The 19,655-nt window shown below is 49.1% G+C and overlaps 9 protein-coding genes across 9 annotated transcripts; 6 read left to right on the forward strand and 3 right to left on the reverse strand.

The window, feature by feature from the left end:
- Nucleotides 1–709: 709 nt before the first annotated feature.
- Nucleotides 710–2,878, forward strand: abr1 (multicopper oxidase abr1; the record flags this gene model as incomplete). The annotated part of the gene is made up of 3 exons (XM_056867994.1): nt 710–1,042; nt 1,095–2,782; nt 2,839–2,878. The coding sequence occupies 3 exons, from the start codon at nt 710–712 to the stop codon at nt 2,876–2,878; spliced, it is 2,061 nt and encodes a 686-aa protein (XP_056732778.1).
- Nucleotides 2,879–3,392: 514 nt separating this feature from the next.
- Nucleotides 3,393–4,557, forward strand: N7487_000246 (uncharacterized protein; the record flags this gene model as incomplete). The annotated part of the gene is made up of 2 exons (XM_056867995.1): nt 3,393–3,679; nt 3,780–4,557. 2 exons carry the CDS (start codon nt 3,393–3,395, stop codon nt 4,555–4,557), a joined length of 1,065 nt encoding a protein of 354 aa, XP_056732779.1.
- A 1,664-nt stretch (nt 4,558–6,221) lies between these two features.
- Nucleotides 6,222–6,577, forward strand: N7487_000247 (uncharacterized protein; the record flags this gene model as incomplete). Its single annotated transcript, XM_056867996.1, has 2 exons — nt 6,222–6,440; nt 6,548–6,577. 2 exons carry the CDS (start codon nt 6,222–6,224, stop codon nt 6,575–6,577), a joined length of 249 nt encoding a protein of 82 aa, XP_056732780.1.
- A 1,566-nt stretch (nt 6,578–8,143) lies between these two features.
- N7487_000248 (uncharacterized protein) lies at nt 8,144–9,300 on the forward strand (the record flags this gene model as incomplete). Its single annotated transcript, XM_056867997.1, has 3 exons — nt 8,144–8,403; nt 8,475–8,755; nt 8,831–9,300. 3 exons carry the CDS (start codon nt 8,144–8,146, stop codon nt 9,298–9,300), a joined length of 1,011 nt encoding a protein of 336 aa, XP_056732781.1.
- A 182-nt stretch (nt 9,301–9,482) lies between these two features.
- On the reverse strand, nt 9,483–10,102 carry arp1 (scytalone dehydratase arp1; the record flags this gene model as incomplete). The annotated part of the gene is made up of 3 exons (XM_056867998.1): nt 9,483–9,884; nt 9,941–9,996; nt 10,045–10,102. The coding sequence occupies 3 exons, from the start codon at nt 10,100–10,102 to the stop codon at nt 9,483–9,485; spliced, it is 516 nt and encodes a 171-aa protein (XP_056732782.1).
- A 533-nt stretch (nt 10,103–10,635) lies between these two features.
- arp2 (hydroxynaphthalene reductase arp2) lies at nt 10,636–11,539 on the forward strand. The gene is made up of 2 exons (XM_056867999.1): nt 10,636–11,428; nt 11,483–11,539. The coding sequence occupies exons 1-2, from the start codon at nt 10,660–10,662 to the stop codon at nt 11,518–11,520; spliced, it is 807 nt and encodes a 268-aa protein (XP_056732783.1). The 5' UTR covers nt 10,636–10,659; the 3' UTR covers nt 11,521–11,539.
- A 783-nt stretch (nt 11,540–12,322) lies between these two features.
- On the forward strand, nt 12,323–13,778 carry ayg1 (heptaketide hydrolyase ayg1; the record flags this gene model as incomplete). The annotated part of the gene is made up of 5 exons (XM_056868000.1): nt 12,323–12,415; nt 12,475–12,549; nt 12,604–13,352; nt 13,409–13,541; nt 13,599–13,778. The coding sequence occupies 5 exons, from the start codon at nt 12,323–12,325 to the stop codon at nt 13,776–13,778; spliced, it is 1,230 nt and encodes a 409-aa protein (XP_056732784.1).
- Nucleotides 13,779–14,747: 969 nt separating this feature from the next.
- N7487_000252 (SKIP/SNW domain-containing protein) lies at nt 14,748–16,607 on the reverse strand (the record flags this gene model as incomplete). Its single annotated transcript, XM_056868001.1, has 3 exons — nt 14,748–14,909; nt 14,966–16,396; nt 16,458–16,607. 3 exons carry the CDS (start codon nt 16,605–16,607, stop codon nt 14,748–14,750), a joined length of 1,743 nt encoding a protein of 580 aa, XP_056732785.1.
- A 390-nt stretch (nt 16,608–16,997) lies between these two features.
- On the reverse strand, nt 16,998–19,504 carry N7487_000253 (J domain-containing protein; the record flags this gene model as incomplete). The annotated part of the gene is made up of 5 exons (XM_056868002.1): nt 16,998–17,147; nt 17,217–18,406; nt 18,465–18,540; nt 18,592–18,918; nt 19,001–19,504. 5 exons carry the CDS (start codon nt 19,502–19,504, stop codon nt 16,998–17,000), a joined length of 2,247 nt encoding a protein of 748 aa, XP_056732786.1.
- Nucleotides 19,505–19,655: the final 151 nt, after the last annotated feature.

Raw genomic sequence — 19,655 nt, forward strand, 5'->3', positions numbered from 1 at the left:
GCCCTTCGAGTTTATATAACTCACCACAGAAGCTTATATGGTCGATCATCCTGGTACTCCACAATCTATTAGTCCTGTCAAAGAGGTCAAAGATGTCAATGCTGTACAATAGTTCTATTCAATAGTGGAACTGAAGTCCAGTCCATACTCTGTTTACTCCAAATTACGCCGGTCGACTCGAATTAGGCCCGAGTATGTACCCCTTGCGTGCCAGTTTAGGAACCACCCAGCTAGGTGAATTATCTACATTCCACCCTTCCAAGTTCACTTCCAAGTCCGCTTGGAGCAGCATTCCTGAACAGACAAAACAAAGGCAGCTCAAAGGTCGAGCCCGATATAGCTCTACTATGCGCTTTATTATCCCAGTCCTTGATTTCGTGAATGAAGGCACGGCCAATGACACTTCCGCGAGCGTGGAAATGGGATCCGACCGGAGCAGCATACCCAGGCCCCTTCAGATCGACATGGCTGTTTTTTTCGTGCTTATATCGACATTAAAGAGGCCTGATTCCATGCTTCTTTCTTTCGACTTTCGACATCCAACACAGCGGCCGACCTGCGCCCATTTCGACAACCGCGTTTTTACATTCGTTTTTTTTCTTCCTTTTTTTTGCTTTCTAGTTAATCCGACCTCAAATACACTCGTTTGAAAGATTCAACTATCGTTTTTTTTTATTCGGTTGTTTTACGCTCTTTCAATATTGCCAATATGGCGAAATTTAGTTTGTTTGCGCTGGCCACTTGGGTTGGCCTAGCCGCAGCCAAGGACGTCTACTTCAATTGGAACATCACTTGGGTTAATGCAGCCCCTGATGGGTTTGAGCGCCCAGTAATTGGTATCAATGGCCAATGGCCCTGCCCACAGATTGACGTGGACGTGGGCGACCAACTGATCGTCGATGTCTACAACGGTCTTGGGAACGAGTCCACAGCTATCCACTGGCATGGAATGCGCCAGGAGGGCAGTGGTGTTATGGATGGCGCAGTGGGAGTCACCCAGTGCGCACTTCCTCCCGGCTCACACATGCAATATCACTTTGATGTAGGTAAACCCCGAGGGCGAGAAAGATGACAATATTCTAACCGCAGCATAGGTCACCGAACCCGGCACATACTGGTATCACTCACACAACGCGGGCCAGTATCCCGATGGATTGCGTGGTGTTTTGATTGTCCACGATCCCAATCCTCCTTTCGAATATGATGATGAGTTCACGCTCACCCTGAGCGACTGGAATCATCAGCAGATGCCGGACTTGCTCAGTGGGCCCGTGGTGCGTGGAGGCAAAGAGCCCTTCCCCGACTCGGCATTGATCAACGATTCAAGCAACACGAAGATCAAGGTGCTGCCGAACAAAACGTATCTTGTTCACATTGTCTGCATTGGAAACTGGCCCGGCCACTTCTGGGTGATCGATGGCCACGAGATGACTGTGGTGGAGGTTGACGGCGTCTATACCGACCCCTACCCTGCTGGTGACAAGTTCCTGCGCGTTGCAACGGGCCAGCGTATGAGCGTGTTGATTAAGACCAAAGAGGATGCCAGTAAGAACTTTGCAATCTGGGATACTATGGATGTCAACATGATGTTTTTCTTCGAGAACCGTACCATGCCCGAAAACTACAACCCCAATGCCACCGCCTGGTTGGTGTACGACGAGGCCAAGCCCTTGCCCGAGCCTCCCGTCTTCAACAGCATCGACTTCAATGATGACTTTGTGGATGATGTCACCTTGGTCCCAGCAGACCACCAGCCCTTGCTCGAGCCCGTGGACCACCAGATCATTCTAGATACCGGCGGCGCTTTGGTGGACGGTGTTCCTCGCTTCACTGTCAACAACAAGACCTATATCGGGCCGAAGGTGCCATCTCTATACACTGCCAACACCGTCGGTGCCGAATTTGCTTCGAACCCCGAAGTATACGGCCAAGTAAACCCCTTCATCCTGAAGCACAACGAGATCGTCGAAATCGTGATCAACAACCACCACAACAACCTGCACCCGTGGCACTTGCACGGTCACCAGTTCCAGGTTCTGCAGCGCACCCCAGTCGATGGCGGCTTCTACACTGGCCTATCCAGCAACGTCTCCGCGACCCCGATCAGACGCGACACTATCATGGTACAGAACAACGGTCATGTCGTCATCCGCTTCAAGGCCGATAACCCAGGTGTCTGGATGTTGCACTGCCACGTCGAGTGGCACGTCGAAGCTGGTCTAATGGCCACCATCATCGAAGCCCCCGAGACCTTCCCGAACACCGTGCACGCTCCCCCGAAGAGCCACTACGACGCCTGCGCAGCTTACCCCCAACTAGTTAGTGGCAATGCCGCCGGCAACGAGGGCCTTGACTTGACCGGGCTTAACACTACAGCTACCATTGGCGGCCACGGTGCTGTGTATACCAACGAGAAGGGGACCAAGACTCCCGCTTCTGCGCACTCCTCTTCCCCCGTTGCGCACCCCTCTCAGCAATCGTCACAAGCACCAGTGGCCAAGCCCTCCACCAAGCCTTCTGCACCTGAGCCTGACTCCCCGCACTACTATCATGAGCAGCCGCCGGCGGCACCCAACCCAAACGACGAATTCGCTGACGGTGAGGGTTTCTGGCCAGCTCCTCACACGGACGAGACGACTGTCTCTATCGACAGTCCTAATGAGACGCACGATCACCATGTCACTATCCACGAAGAGTCGACCAAGGGTCTGTGGCCGAACCAGAATACCCACAGCGGCTATGTTATCGACGGTGACAACAAATATCCCATCAGAGACTCTAAGTAAGCATACAAAAAAATAAGCTCAAATGTGCTCATCGGCTAACCTCTTCTTCTAGTCGTGGTGATATCTTAGACGAGCTCAAGGATTGGGAGTAGTACGGGCATCTGTGACATGATATTGCGATTTTATGGAGGTTATAGAATGCTTGTATATTCGTTTTCTTTGATTGCCCATGTTTCATTGACATCACGGCAATTGGCAATACTAATTAATTCAATAAGACCGTTTGTTTACTTTTCTTTTTTTCTCGTCCATATGAATGACGTGCATAACATACTATGTAGATATATCTTCAACTTCCAAGGTTCCTAATCATGGGTGCCATAAGTCTTTTGACAAACCTTGCAATATCTTGAACTCAACCTTAACTACAATATGACATGTAGTTATCGAATTTCCCTATAATTCCCGTAAAGTGAGTCCTGGTACACCACGTACCTGGGAATAACTGCTCCGTTGCCTAATCGGGTAAGAGTCGAATTATCACATCCTGACGACCTCATCTACCAGCCACACACACACACAGTTACTCACAACGAGATATACCCCCTACTACCTACTCCCACCTAACATTTCCTCATACAACCTATTCAAACCAAAACCGCCAAAATGGCAATCCATCTATTCTGCTGTATCACCATCCAACCCACCAAACTCCCAAATCCAGAACACGAGCAAACCTTCACCGAATTCACTAAATGGGCCCTCACTACAATCGGCAATCTAACAGGATCCACCGATCCCTCCGAGGCAAGCGTCTGCATCCAGCTCGTGCGCCAAGTCACCAACGGACCGGTAGAGTCTATTCGATACTTCGTCGCAAGTGACAAGCACGGGAGTTTCGAAGAAGTCTCCGAGGACGGGATTGTGGATGCGAATTTCGTGAAGATTAATGAGTGAGTTGTTACATAAACCTACATGTTCATACCTCGGATACATTCATCGTTCCCACCCCCAGAGTTCTTCATATCCTTATCCTTATTGATCATGTAACAGGACAAAAACCTTCCAATGCACCCAACACAACCGAGTCTTCGACATCAACATCTACGAACCAAGCACGGGGAGCTCACGTCATTGGCGAGCCAGTATCGCGAAACCGCTTAAGCAGCTAGAGAATGCAATCAAGCATAAGATATCAGGACCTGGACCTGGGTCTGCGTCAAGGTCAGTGTCAGGATCAAGACCAGTGATGGCACCAACGGGGTCTGGAGTTGGGTATAGAGCCGGCTCGGGTTATGGATACGGATCCGGGATGGGATACGGCTCTGCATGGGGAGCTAGTCTGGGATCTGGTTGTGGGCTGGACTGGGGAACTGGGAGTTCGACAGCTTTCGATAAGCATGTGCCGTCTTCGACGACTGTTGAGACTGGGTCTAATTATTCTGACTCTGATTCTGATGGAGAAGACCAAGGCGAGGTCCAAGTCCAAGTACGAATGCAAGATCAGAACCAAGAGGCTGGGTTATCTCAGCCTATTGATGAGACTGAATATACCAACCAGGATGGCAATGAATACCAACGTTTTTCGTCTTCGCTTACGTTCGACACCCAGGTATCTCAAGATGATGACACGAAGTCATATTCGCCTCCGGAGAGCCAGGTCACTTCACATGAAGATTGTGTAAGTCAGAGTTACTTGGATACTGAGACCTACGGCTGTTATTATTCTGGCGGGCCTTCTGATGACTATGGTAGCTATGACTGTGATGGAGGGAACAATGATTCGACGTATGATCAGGATTATGGAGGTTGTGGAGGTTGCGAAGATTGAATAACTATGTCTTGATCTGCTGATGTTTTGCTATACTGCTTCTCTTTAGCTTTTCATATAACGAAATTTCTCTTGTCTTTGTCGGAGATCGAGAATGAGAAACCTGCCATGGAATGAATGCTTAGAGAGTTGGCACACTCAGTAGGTATTCTTGGCTTGTTGAAGTCATATTAGTATGCTTCCAAGGCTATTTCTTTTTGGTGCTAAGCACCGGATTCTAGATACAATGAAATCGGTCTAAACACCACCCCCCCCCAAGTTCTCTGGATCTGCCTCATCGCCGCTCCCCTTGAATACTTTTCGTTTAGTGTGCCTGCAATGTTTTCTTCGAATGCTTACCCCCTGTAGATTGTCGTCGTTCACTAATTTTGTTCCTAATATCGTCTCAGGCCCCACACCCTCTTCTACCCACCTCACTAGCGCCATCAGCAAATTTCGATTGGGATCGAGATCCGTATTTCCCGCTGAATTTTGCCCGATCATCCAGGCCCCTGGACCGTAGCAACAACGGCCCATCCCCGAAATCTGGAAGTAACGGTAGAATTCATCAAGGACTGATGTCCTGAGGCCCATTATGCGAGAAACGTCATCGTAATATCGTTCTGAATTGGAGGACGGAATGAGCCCGTCCTGTAAACCGTGAAAAATTTACAGGTTCGTACATTACAAAGAGAATATACAGAAAGAATACATAGAAACAATAAAATAAAATGATTTCTCCTTCTAACTAATCCCCAATGACATACAAAAAGGTTGGTTCATACAGGCAAACCCATCTTGGCGACCTTGGAGAATGATGAGACATCGGAAAGCGTTCGATGGTGGGTGTCAAAATAAGCTTGTGGGTGAAGATAAATTGATTAACGGAAAAAACTGCTTGGTCCAGAAGCTTTGCACAACTATTTTGAGTTGTTGGTTTGGCCACAAGAGGTTGACCTGTACTGGACATTTGTTTGACTGAGAAATTGCCCAAGGCCAGGTCTTTTGCAAGTTTCATCATGAGACTTTGTGAGATGAAGAGCTGATAGGAAAGGCGTGGAAATTTTTGTGTCTTTGCGACAGCCTGCGAGCCAATAGTCATGGGTGTTATCGTAGATGAGTCTCATAGTGGATTGTGGCCGTAATGCATGTTCAAGATGAAAGATCATGGTGGATAATGACCGTGCTAGGGCATGGCCTTAGTAGATGGTAAGACCCAAGGTGGGTGGTGGCCATTGTAGATGGTGGCCGCGAGGGATGGTAAGACCCACAAGGTGGGTGGTGGCTGTGGTGGATGGCCAAGATAGGATGTCTCGTGGCGACCATAGTGAATGGCTGTCAAACTGGACTTTTTTCAAGGATGTTTTCAAGGTCGTTGTCAAGGTAGTTTGTCACCATAGTTGTCAAAGTGGATTGTTTTCAAGATGGTTTTCAGGATTGTTTTCAAGGTGGATTTGGATTGTTTTTGAGGTGGATTTTTCATGGTTGTTCAAGGTGGATAATTCTCATAGTTGTCAAGGTGGTTGTCACCATGGTTGTCGAAGTGGATTGTTTCCAAGGATGTCTTCAAGGTTGTTCAAGGTGGGTGCTCAAGGTAATTGTTCAAGGTGGATTGTTTCCAAGGTGGATTGTTTCCAAGGTGGATTGTTCATAGTTGTTTAAGATCGTTCAAGGTGGGTGTCGCCATGGTTGTCAAGATGGTTGTCAAGATGGTTGTCAAGATGGTTGTCAAGATGGTTGTCAAGATGGTTGTCAAGATGGTTGTCAAGATGGTTGTCAAGATGGTTGTCAAGATGGTTGTCAAGATGGTTGTCAAGATGGTTGTCAAGATGGTTGTCAAGATGGTTGTCAAGATGGTTGTCAAGATGGTTGTCAAGATGGTTGTCAAGATGGTTGTCAAGATGGTAAGATGGTTGCCAAGGTGGGTGTCACCCTGGCTGTCGAAGTGGAAGGTTATAAAGATGAATGATCATCATTGGTGGACGGTGGTTGTCACGGATTGTTGCAACAGGTCGTTATCAAAATGTATGGTGAAGATTAAGGGAACTTTTTGATAAATGCAAGGCTAGATAAAAGGCCAAGATGGTTGTTGTTGTGGTGGTGGTTCATGATTGGTGGTTGATGGTGGGCACGGTGGAAGGTCGCCGGTGTCAATGTTCAAAGTCATGGTTGATGACAGTCAAGAAGGACAATGATCATGATAAACAGTGGCCAAGCTCATGATGGATGATGAGGATCATGGATGGTTGAGGCCATGATTGACAGCAGTTATTGAGGATGACGATCATGATAGACAATGGGAAATCTCATGATGAATGATGATTATTGTGGATGTCCAAATGGAAGGCCCGGAGTGGATAGTTATCACCGTAGATGGTTGCCACCGTGGATTGCCCCACCATCAAGATTGTTTCTGCAAACAAGTTAGCATGTCCATTATGCGGGGGAATAGAGGGATGTTATTGTAGATTGTTCATAGTGGCCGTGACTTTGGGAAGACCCATGATGGATGATGGTTACGGTAGATGGTTGTGGTTAAGACGGAAGGTTGGTCAAGACAGATGATCGTCAAGACAGGCAAAAATTAAAATGCAATGTCCAAGAGTGGATTTTGTCGTCACCGTGGGTGGTACCACCATCGCATCAGGGCTCCAAGATTGTTTCTAGAAACCGGTCAGTATATATTGGATTGGGGGAAAGGGAGGTGTAATGTTATCGTGGTTTGTTGTCACAATGAATGATGGCCAAGATGAAAGGCCAAGATGGTTGATGTGGTGATGGTGGGCATGGCTGAAGCACAGTGAACTGTTGTAGTGGGTAATCATTATGAGTGACCATAATGGATGACCATGATGGATGGTTGTGATGGGTGACCATGGTGAGAGGTCAAGGTCAAGGCGGATGTTCAAGATAAAAAGGCCCGGAGTGCAGAGTCAACGCCATGGATGGTCCCACCATCAGTGTGTCTAGAAACAAGTCAGTGTGGCTAAGATCTCCGGAGAAAAGGGATACTATTGTAGATGTTTTATATTTGTGAGGGGAGGTTCTATAAAAAAAAAGGTTAGCGTGCATGTATTCATTGAATGGGGGTAATGGGATATTATGGTAGATGGGTCATGGTGACTAGGGACCATGGTGAGAGCTAAGAAACAACAGAGAGATGTGAAGGAGGAAGAAAAAAAAAGAGAGAGAAATGGGGGGGAGGGAGTATTTATACCTTCCCAGTGGCTTAAGAAAATGGGACGAGTTCTGACCAAATAGGAAAGAAGAACCCCAGGGTGCACGTAAGGCAGGTGCTTCCTTCCAACCTTGGAAGGTGTGCTTCTGTCTCCCCTCTATCAACACGAACGACCATCTACACATCACCTGTATCGCTGCTTTTGACTCTGTACAGTAGGTTGCAAATTGATATATAGAAGGCTAAGTGTACCTTGGATCCTTCTCCCACCAAACTGGTAGATTAGGTTTCCTAAAATTATGTATACAGCGAGTAATGAGACTATTTTGATCAGCTCAATGGATCAAGGGTACCTGGACCGCCAATATCATTCTCCACATTTCTCCCACTCCCGAGATCGTCAGGTCCACTCTCATCTCCACTATAACAATGGCCCCACAGGCATTTTGCTGCGATCAGATCAGATCTTTAATTTTCGAAAACGAGTACCGACTCGGAATATTCATCTGCTGGGCAAAAGCAGGAAATAAGAGACCACCAACCAAAGATGAAACCCCAGAACTGAATGTCCCGTTTTGCGTCCAAGTGTTTCAAAAACCCAAGTCACTCCGGCTCTTTCTGCCAACCGTCTGGGGCAAATTCACTGAGATCAATCGGAAACTGCTAGCAACTCCATGGGTATCATATGGGTATGTCCCCGGAGAACTTGGTGCAGATTCGAGGCTAATTATACCCAAAGACCATCACATTATAAGTGCAGGGTTCATCGCAAGGCCTATCAGGCTACAGTTTACGAAAGACGGGCTAACTCGTTGACTCTGTCTCCGAGAACACCTACAAGTTCCAATACCAAAGTTCTGGATAAAAATGACTATGGAGACCCTTCCTCTTCGACAGCAATTAAAGAACCAACCTACATAGCGGGAGAACCGTACGCTTCAACAAATCCACCAGCAGCAAATGATCATACAGAAACCCTAGTTGGTATGGATACCAAGTGTAATTCGGAGAATATCTCTTCATTGGCTAATATGCCTGCGGGTTAATATGTCCTTGGCTTGATTAACTGGGCAAGAAATACGGTGCCACTTACTAAGGTCTCCCTTCCCACCGAAGCCGAGATTCTGAAAACGTATTTGTTTCACGATCTACGCAAGTTGACGGAGTCAGTCGAAGAAAATATCTTCCTCTGGATGCTGTTGTCCGCATCATATCCAGCTGTTAAATTCTTGATGGGCTGCAGCCCTTCGAACGTCTATACCAAAGAGGAGAGAGCGAAGATACTCGAAGCCACTGCAGCCGCTGTTAATGCTGTGTATTGCCTTGCCATTGGTCAGCATGAGAGCCAAGACAGCAATCCAGACTTTATCGATGTTTTTAAAGAGATTTGTCGACAACATCCGGATGATGGATATCTGACTTCACTGGTGAATCGTACGATTGAGCGACTGCGGCAGGTTATTGAAGCAGAAGAGGAAGAGCAGAATAAGGCAGGACTCCCTGTGAGGGATGTGCATTCACTAGCCAACGAAGATGATACCTATGATCACCGTGATTTGTCTATTTCGGACCAGGAAGCTGAGTGACAGTGATGGCGTTGCTGTCATTGCTGACCCTGAGATCTTGCGGTAGCTAAATATGGCCCATGGAACTCTTGCTATACCATGTCGTAGTACAAATTCCGCAGAAAATCGAAAGCAAACAAAATAAATTCTGATACTATTAAGAACCACACGAATCCCTCTCTACAAAAGGCCCATATTATCGCCTAGTCAAGACCCTTGAAAACCTCATCATAGCGCAGCTCATTCCAGCGCACAGTTGGCTTCAACCCAGCAAATTTCCAGACGCCATTGACCTTACGGTAGTAGTGCTCATTCGTAGCATGGCCGTGACCACGCAGCTTGACTGTCTTCAATTCTTCAGTCTCGTAGACCTGGTGGGCCGCGCGCAGTTGATGGTGACCGATAACCTCAGTGTCGGATATCTTCTCCCACCATGTCTGACCAAGCAGATGCTGGGTCTTGACGGTTTTATCACCCAAGAAACCGGGGTGAGTAATCATAGCCATGTACTCATCAGCGGCCATGCTGTCCCACTTTGTCAGACCGACCTCGGTGTAGTCGACCTTCAGGGTTGGGGCAATGATGCTGCGCAGGCGGTCCCAGTCCTGAAGCACCATTAGTACTGATGTTGAATTCACCTTTCATGGGATTGCAAGTGTACCTTGGAATCATAGCTGTCTGCCCAGTCGAAAACGAGCTTCGAGAGGATGAGGTAGTCTATTGATATTAGCAGATGCAAGTGAATGACGGTGCATTGAAACACACCTTGGAAGCTGATGTCCAAGTTGGGCTCAGTGGTGTTGTTCTTTACAGCAGGAGACATGTTTATCCAGCGATGTTTGCTTTCTGTAGATAGTTTGAGGTCTGGTTACTACTGCGAGGGGCGTCGTGTGGGTAAATCCAAAGACATTTCTAGCAAACTCCTCGAAACTCCTCCAAACCCCTTGAAACTCTAAAGCCAACATTCCTCGGATCTTGCCAGCGATTTTCCGGTCCACGGGAACACAACAATGTAACCGGAAGTGTCTGGTGTGACAGATGGTGGAGAAATCCCCCCATGGCCTTCCGCATGCGGTAGAAGGTAAAGCCAAGATAATTTGGAATCCCCATTCGCAAGAAGCTACCCTGTTTTAGGTCCTGATGTCGACTGTGGACTACCGTTATCCGACAGATTCGGAAACAAAGCCCAGCCTCTGCAATAGGGATGAACGATGAAACCAAGCCATTTAGCTGAGTCCAGCCAGGGCCCTGGTATTACTATTAAAAATACCAGATCCAATATCAGATTACAACTCCCACTCCCAGTGTGATTCTACCCCCACCCGTTTAGAACCCTTCACTCTTCATTCCATCTACACCAACATCAAAATAACCACCAAAATGGTCGTCGAACACCCCAACGCTGCCCAGCCCGAGCTCGCCGGCAAAGTCGCCTTAGTGACCGGTGGTGGCCGAGGCATCGGAGCCGGCATTGCTCTAGAGCTAGCGAAGAAGGGAGCAAGCGTCGCGATCAACTACGCCAGCAGCTCCAAGACCGCCGATGGGGTGGTCCAAGAGATCCAAGCACAAGGTGTGCACGGTGCCGCCTTCCAAGCCGACCTGACAAACGTCGACTCAATCGCCAACCTCTTCCGCCAAGTCGTTGCCCACTTCGGACAGCTTGACATTGTCGTGTCGAACGCTGGAACGGAGAAGTTTGTCCCGCTGTCCGAGACAACGCTGGAGGACTTCAACGCAGTGTTCGACCTCAACACACGGGCGCAGTTCTTCGTCGCAAAGAACGCCTATGATCACATCCAGCCCGGTGGACGTGTTGTGCTTATGTCGTCCATTGCAGCTGGCCTGGGTGTTCCAGGCCACTCACTGTATGCGGGCAGCAAGAGTGCTGTGGAGGGTTTTACTCGCTGCTTTGCTGCTGACTTTGGCAAGAAGAGGGCTACGGTTAATGCGATTGCTCCTGCTGGTGTCAAGAGTGATATGTGGTTGAGCAACGCGTGGCGCTATGCGCCTGGCTGTGACCAGAGCTCTTCTATTGAGGAGATTGAGCAGGCGCTTGCTAATGGAAGTCCCCTTGGGCGCTGTGGTGTGCCTGCGGATATTGGCCGCATTGTGGCATTCTTGGCTAGTCCCGGTGGAGAATGGATCAACGGTGAGTTCTGGAATGTTAAATTTACCCCTTGGAATAATTCTAATTTTCTCGCAGGTCAAATTTTGCCCTGTAATGGTGGAGCTAATATCTAGTGCATTGGATATTTGGGATCCTTGTTTTGTATTGAGGCCGTTGGAGGAGACCCTGGAAGCTATGTATAGGATCAAGCCATTTGAATCACGCGTTGTCCTTGTTCAAATATTGGTTTTGTTGTTCTCCATAGAATCAGAATGAAGGACATTTTGTCAACATTATTCTACCATTTGAGTGACCATTCAAGTACTAAAGTTCATTTCGGGCCTCTACCTAAGACTAGAGACGAAGCCATACTAAAACGGTTACGTGAAGTTGCGAAGCTGCGAAGAGAACCCTTAGAATTGAGACTATCAAAGGTTATACATAGAAAAGTCTCCTGCACTAAGTATGCGTTTTCTTATCGCCTTCGTATACAACCGAAGAAGACATCTCTAAAAAGATATTTACACCCCCAAAAAAACACCTAGAAAGACGTGATCAGGCTGCATAAGCAGCCGACTATTCTTGTGATTGAGTAATGAGACATCTAAAAATCCGGTCTACGTCCCTTATCCTTATTCGTCGTAATCTTGGTTGTCACCCCCCGCATCCGGAAATCGTCGAAGTAACCCCATACCTTGGCAAGATGGCCATCGGCGGTAGCCGATCCTGTCTCGTTTAGGGCTTCCGGCTACCACCTACTGTTTTCATCTCAGACAACATCATTATGACTTGGCTATGCTCTCGTAGTAGCTATGATCAGCAAATACAGGTGGTGGCAAGCTAATTAATATAACGCAAGATGCCTCAAATTTGTAGCTCGTTTGAGAAAAGCCAATAGCAAACCCATCAATCCATTCCATCTACAATCCTCTCAATATGGTGAATTGGATTCTCGGAGACAAGTTCGACACTGTCTACCCTCACCAGGGGTCTATCAAGGTCCTGTGGGAGTCCAAATGGAAATTCTGCGTACGTCCCTTCCCAACAATAAGAAAAGACCTAGCAACCTAACAGAGATAATTTCCCAGTGCTCCAAATCCATCTATCCATTCCACGATGGATCCCTGGAAGACTTCGAGCCTATTTTCCAAAAGCTAATTGCTGTAAGCGTCCCCAAACACAATCCATACATTCCAATCCACGACTGACAACACCAGGAAAACATCAACGACGCAAACACACCAGCCTACACCGAAGCCTTCCTCCCAACCGCTACAGCGTTAGAGAACGAAGCCGCAACAGCCCTCAACAAGGGTGACCTCTCCCACGCCGCGGACCTCTACCGTCGCGCAGCAGTCATCCTCCGCATCTCACGCTTCCCCTACGTAAGCCCATCAACCCGTCCAGAGACATCCATCAAGCGGGTGGCCTTCAATCGCCAGAAGCAAGTGTACCTGAAAGCGGCTTCTCTATGGAACCCCATCATCACCGAGGAAGTGATTCCACACACCCACCGCGCCGGCCGCGACGGCGCTGAAATCCCGCTGTACATCCGAGTGCCGGAGGAAGCGAGTGCCGCCAACCGTGTCCCTGTCGTGCTTCTCATGACTGGGCTTGACGGCTACAGGCCTGACAACAGCCAGCGTACCCACGAGATTATCAACCGTGGCTGGGCGGCTGTTATCGTTGAGATTCCCGGTACCGCGGACTCGCCTGCGGATCCAGCTGACCCTGAGTCGCCTGATCGACTCTGGAACAGCGTTCTGGACTACATGGATCGCCGGCCGGAGTTTGACATGTCGCGCGTCGCAGCTTGGGGACTCAGTGCTGGTGGCTTCTATGCTATTCGGGCGTCTTGTACGCACCGTCAGCGTCTTGCTGGTTCTGTTGCTCATGGACCTGGATCGCACTTTGTTTTTAGTCCTGAGTGGTTGGCTAAGGCGAATGACCATGAGTATCCATTTAAGTGAGTTGTGACTGGGTTTTTGCTTTTGCCTGGTGGAGGACTAACCATGATGATAGTCTTACTTCCGCTATGGCGGAGAAGTATGGATATGACAGTGAGGAGGAGTTTGTGAAGAACGCTCAGAAGAAGTTCTCGCTCGTGGAGACTGGTGTTCTTGACCAGGATAACTGCCGGTTGCTTATGCTCAACGTATGTATTCCTGTCTCGGTCTTGTCGCGGGAAGAAAACAAAGCTGATTGTTGATAGGGTGTTGATGACGGTGTTGTCCCAATTGAAGACTGCATTGAGCCTCTCAAGCACGGCGGTCCTAAGGAGAATCGGTTTTTCGAGAACCGGGTGCACATGGGATACCCTGACAGTCTGCCTGTGGCCTACAAGTGGTTGGAGAGTGTACTATCTCCTAACAAGAAGGAGCTGAAGAACTGAGTGGGTGCTAAGGTGCCGATGTAGCCGGCTTTAAACAATCAGTCATTCAAATTGAATTTTAATGCTTGCGTGAATTTGATTCCATCTGAAATGGACTACATACCCTCTAAGACGTAAAACTTTGGCACATCTCTATTATGGAGGCGAGGAAATAAAAGCCAAGCAACCATAGCTAACTAGTTAGTGATGTCTATGTATTAAAAGACGGGGTGATATTTTATAGTATCAAGCAAGCCTGAAGCAACCAGGCCAACATCATGCCCGTCCATTTTGGGAAGGTACGTGGGACGTGACAATATAAAAGGCCTCCCACCCCCCTCCCCCCTTCCTCTCTCCAACCCTCTTGGCCACCATCTCCCCATAGCCCCGATGAGACAGCGCAGGTGGAGGGTCTCGTAGCAACCTAGGTGCATATGCATGAGACATCAACATTGTTGAGGCCTATGCAGGTCCACACCCAAATCAAACGGGGCTTTCTCGTGTGTTCTTTGACAAGTGGCTAGGCATTTGGGCATCATAGCCACTTACAAGTCCCACGGAATACATTGGGGGTGTTCACTATTGTGGTATCGTCTTTTCTCAGTACCAGTATGTAGCTACTAAACTAGTAACCGGGGCCAAATACATCCATTCCCTCAGACGTGTATCTCTTGCATCGGTGTACATACGCGAAGGCTGTCTCAATCCTGTACACATCCATTGGAAACGTAACAAACGACTAATGATTTGAAGACATAGATCAACATAGTTTTTATTGGTAGCTGTAGATGAAATAGCATATCCCATCTCACGCAAGCGAGCCCAATTAACTCGCTTCGATTTCGATTTCCCTTTGTGAACAAGATAGTGGTAGGAATCACACTGCCAGAAACGCCCGCAATGCATTGAGGATATTTTTTCCGATACCCCGTGAAAATATCACGAGAGAACATAGAGACACATATGGAAGAAAAATTAACAAAAGCGGATTCATTCGTCGTCAACCCTAGGGCGTTTCGACTTGCGGTCATCATCACCTTCCGCCTCTTGAATTCCATAACGCTTTTGGCCTGAAGTCACATCGGCAATCATGTTGTCAATGCCAAAAGGATCAGCAGTGTCCTTCTCGAATTGAACAGGACCTTGGCGCTCCTATAAAAATAACTTATTAGTGATGAAAAGAAAATGTAGACTAGACGGAAACTTACCTCGGCGTCAGCAGCGCCACGGAATCCCTCCTTGGCGCGACCCAAGACCTCGAATCGCTTGGTCTTCTCAAGCTTGCTCATCTCGCCTTCGCCTGCATCTTCGTCATCGGCATCAGCTTGGGCACGTGGACGATAAATGCTGTTGATGGCGTCCTGCGCGGCGAACAGCGGCTTGTCGTATGGATTATCTTCATTGAAACCAGATTGCATGCCACTGGTCTGGTTGAACAAACGTGAATCCCACATAGATTCAGAGCTCTGTGTAGGCTTGGCCAGGCCAAGCGCGACCTTCTCGGAGATATCACGGTTCTGTTCTCGGGCCATGGCTTGAATGCGACGCTCCGTGCCCATGCGAGACTGGCGCAGCTGTCGCTCATCTTCGCGTCGTCGCTCGCGGCGCTGCTCTGCGCGGTCTCGGGCGGCTTCGTCATCTTCGCTGGGGGTAGCAGATCTGGAGGAGTAAACAGATACACTGCGGCTGGCACTTCGGGAGCGGGAACGAGCCCGTGCCACGCGAGAGCTGGGACCAGCGCGGTCTTCGCGAGCCTTCTGTGCCAACATCCGAAGATGCTCCTCCTTCTGAGCCTTCTCCTTCTCTGCCAACTTCTGCTGCATCTGAGCTCGGAGCTGCACCTCTTCACGTGCATGTCGATCAGCCGTGAACAAAGCCTCGGCGAACTGGGCGAATTTGTCGTTGATGGAGACATCCTGCAGTCCACGACCATCTGCAGCCAAACGCTTGTCCAACGGCACGGTGTAACCCTTGGGGTTCTTCCAGTTCGAAACAGGTGGGGGAATCTTCCAAGCTTCTTGATCCTCCGCAGTAAGCTTCCTAGGCGGCGAGTGCATAACAGGAGGAGGCGGAGAGGGTGGGCCACGGGGAATCTTCTTGTGCTTGAACTTGGGCGGCTCCATAGGATCCAGCTGCCTCTCGACGATCTTCATAATGCGGTCATTCTGGCGTCCATTATTACCCATCTGGTTAGCCGGTGTGTATCGAACAAAAGTCGGCTCAGCTCTTTGTCCGCCCTTGACGTTCTTTGGCTTCTGGGCCGAGGCAGCTCCCTCGACCAAGGTTGCAAGCGCGGCTTTGGTCTTTTCCATCTGAGCCTGGATCTCCTCCTCAGACGGCTTATCCAGGGAAATTTCTCCCATATCCACCCGCTGGCGGAGCGGGATCAAATCTTTGAATGAGGCATGGACGGTGCGGTTGTCGGCGTGTCCGCGGCGGGCGATCGCATCGTACTTGACCTTACCCTCGGCATCAACCTGAAGAGCAAGCGCATTTGACTTGGACGATTTCCCCTTTCGACCCATGTCGAGGGGGTACTGTGCAACTAGGATCTCGGGGAACGCGCCGCCGTCCCCGAAATCTTCGGGGGCGCGAGGTCGCCATCCTGCACGGTTTCCGTAGGGAGGGGGTCCGGTCCTCTGAAAGACAGGATCAATTAGTTCTCGTACTAGTATATTGATAAAACGATCCTCAACTCACCCGTAGGACAACCTGTGTTTCATCAATCTGGTCGGCGCCCACCACGCGCGGACCACGGGGTTGCGCATGCTGTGGCAACTCCTCCTCTTCGCCGGTGTATTTGGGTTTGGGGAGGGACTTGAAAAGTCCAGAAGCGATAGAGGTCGACATTTCGAGAGTGAGCAACTCAAGAGCTGTGCACTCGTGGTTGAAGAGAAGTGATCATGGAGTGACGCTTCATTTGGCTTTTCGGGACAAACTGCACTGTTGGTCTTTATGTAGTGCCGTACCTTATCACGCCAAGACTTTCCGATGTTGTCTCACGATTAATTGAGCTACCTCGTTCTACAGGAGAATGGGATTATTTTAATACGAAAGAGGTTTCAACTTCTAAACCCCTTATGTTTATAGCACCCGAGAAGAATGATTATTCAGATTCACAAATATGAGGGGAAGTAAAAGCAACAGAATGGAGGTTGAAATAGTAAGTCGCTAATGAACGACTAGATGTTATAATTACATGGAAAAGGTTCTTCAACCTTTTTATGAGTCTAGATATACTCATGTTGATACAAAGTGTGTACGCATGGGACATGCGACGTCTTCTTTATCACCTGCCTCGACAAAATGATCGCGCCCCTGGAATCTATACCAGATCTTCAACCGTTTGGGCAGCAATGGCGCAGGGTCGTGGAATCCCAAAATTTGGAACTAGATACATCCAAATTAGTATTCTGCCCCAGAAAAAGAAACCAATCCAAGGCCTATCGCTTGACTTACCTTGATAGATTTGCCGGGAATCACCAATTGACCCCGGTTAACTAGCGCAGCCACAGGGATCGTGACATCAATCACCCGAGGCTCCGCGAACCCATTTTTGGGTTTCTTGTTTACTGGGGGTATATAGCCATACTCGGCCTTCAAGATGACCAAACCATCTTGTGCTTCCTCTCGCGCTTGCCGCCTTTGCACTTGATCCGTCATGAGCTCGATGGCCTGAAGGCTCTCTTCGCGTTTCTTAGGGATCAACTTCTTGAGCTCACGGTGGCGTCGAGCAGCCGCCTGTCGACGAAGTTTTCTATCGCGGGGACGAATATATCCAAATTCAATCGCGCAGTAGGCCAGCCAAGGGAATATAGCAGTCAGCGCTGCAGCGCCGTTTGTTGACTCATTAGCCGGGCAAACATTGATCGGAAGATTAATGTTTTGGCCGAGTCGACTCCATGAAACGGTCATCATGATGCCCTTGTCTGCGATGCCAATACCGAGACCAACACGTGTGTGCTCGCCAACCCGGCGAACGCCCTTGATAGTCCAATTGAGAGACATGTCTAACCCAACAACACTCGAGATTTCGAGTCGCACAGCACGCGCTTGGTCCATGCTCGGCATGGGGAAGTACCCTTCAGAACTCCATTCCGTCTTGACAGGGTCGTCGGCGGGTTTTCCGGAGAAGAGGTTCCGGGAATAATTCAAGACAAAAGCGCCACCGGCGGGAGTAGCCTGGAGATAGGTCTGCCATGACTCGGCGGATTGATCGATTTGGCGTTTTTTCTTGAGGAGATGGCGGACGTCCTCGTCCATATCTCCACTCTCCTCCTCGTCATCATCGTCGAAATCGATTGCAGCTTGGCCCTCCTTGGGAAGCGATATGAGACCAATTTGTAGATTACTGACCTCATTAGCAGATGCAATGGCACTCTGGGCTCCCATTCCAAGTGTTGGGAACCAGTTAAGAAGAAATTCGGGCCATTCAACAACGCCACTGGACCATGTAATGACTCCGATCTTCTTTTTGGCAATTTCCCTCGAGATTTGAACCTCGAAAGAAGGCGCCGTTTCATCCAAAGAGCGCTTATGTATACTGGTCACGCTAACCTGGAATGGCCTGGTGCCGGGGATCGGCTGGAAGGCTCGAGCAATATTCGCTTTCAAAGTCGGAACAGGGAGAAGAAGAGCATCGAAGCTGACTTGGGAATCCCTGAGGATCGAGAAAGGATGTTTGGCCCAGATTCCCTTTGTCCCCACCAGGGTTTTTGAAATTTGGAGTCACAGTGGCCCCAAATTGGAAGTTCTGAGCTGCCAGGATCGGTGGCATTTGAAACTAAAAAGCGTTTAGTGGGATTTTGAGATGCAAACCTGCAGCACATCATACCTTTTCTTCTCCTTCTGTTCCATCCTCGTACTCAACTATGACTTTCTTGACCGGCCGAGCCAAACCTCCAGTTATACCCGCATTCCAAGTCACCTGCATGTTCTCTACTTCCTCCTCTTGCACATCTTCTCCTGCATCCGTTTCGACGCTCGATGTTTCTTCTTCTTTATCTGCCGTACCCCAAAGCTGTGGTAATGACACTGGCGTCTTGAAATTATACGAAACGCCATATGTGGACACTTGCGGCGAAGGTATATGGAACTGCACATCATCGTCCTCGTCGACCGTGATCATGGATGCCGCGTTAATTCCGAGGGTAATACCGCCCTGAGGTCAAACCCGATTCAATGTCAGCAACAGCCCATTCGCACCTTCCCATAAACGGAAACTCAATATAGAAAACACATACCTTGCTGGAAACAAGACTCTCCACCGCTTTCCTCTCCCGTTTCTTCATTGTCTTCAAAAACCATCGCCGGAACTGATCCGGCGACATCGCCTTAACACCAACATCCTGCCGTTGTGCCTCCCCACCAACTCCCATGGCCCCAAGCTGACCCCATTCCTGCCGCACGCCTTCAGCACCCGATATATCGTATACAATGCGCTTATTTGGATCGATGAGTGTCTCATACGCCTCCTGGATATGTCTGAACTGACTCTCGGCCGCATGGCGAAGATGCGGTGGCTGTTTGTCGGGATGGAAGCTGAGAGTCAGATTTCGGTAGGCGGAGCGGATCTCAGCGTCTGTTGGGGGAGGATTGCGCGCAAGACCCAGCAGGAGGTAATAGTCGGGTTCCTCTGGGTAGTCGCCGACGATGGTGTAATCCCCGTCGAGTCCGTCATCTTCCACCGTTGCGCGGAACTCCTGCGCCCCGGGGAACTCGGTCCCGGACTGGTTGAAGGAGGACATGAGAGCTTTTTGCGCACTCGTTTTTCAATATCTATATATATAGCCCCATTTTGGGGTGGTTGGATGAAATGCGACAGGGCAATGAAGCAAGGTAAAATGGAGGGAGATGGAAATTCCGGAGAAACTTTCCGCGTCTCCGTTGGAATCCCCG

Source organism: Penicillium crustosum, assembly GCF_028827405.1.
Source record: "Penicillium crustosum strain IBT 35664 chromosome Unknown utg000001l_segment0_segment0, whole genome shotgun sequence".
Classification (NCBI taxonomy): Eukaryota; Fungi; Ascomycota; class Eurotiomycetes; order Eurotiales; family Aspergillaceae; genus Penicillium; species Penicillium crustosum.

Coding starts and splice junctions, on each gene's coding strand:
- arp2 (XM_056867999.1), top strand. CDS start 10,660: ATGGTCGTCGAACACCCCAACGCTGCCCAGCCCGAGCTCGCCGGCAAA. Junction 11,429..11,482: donor CGGTGGAGAATGGATCAACG/GTGAGTTCTGGA, acceptor ATTTTCTCGCAG/GTCAAATTTTGCCCTGTAAT.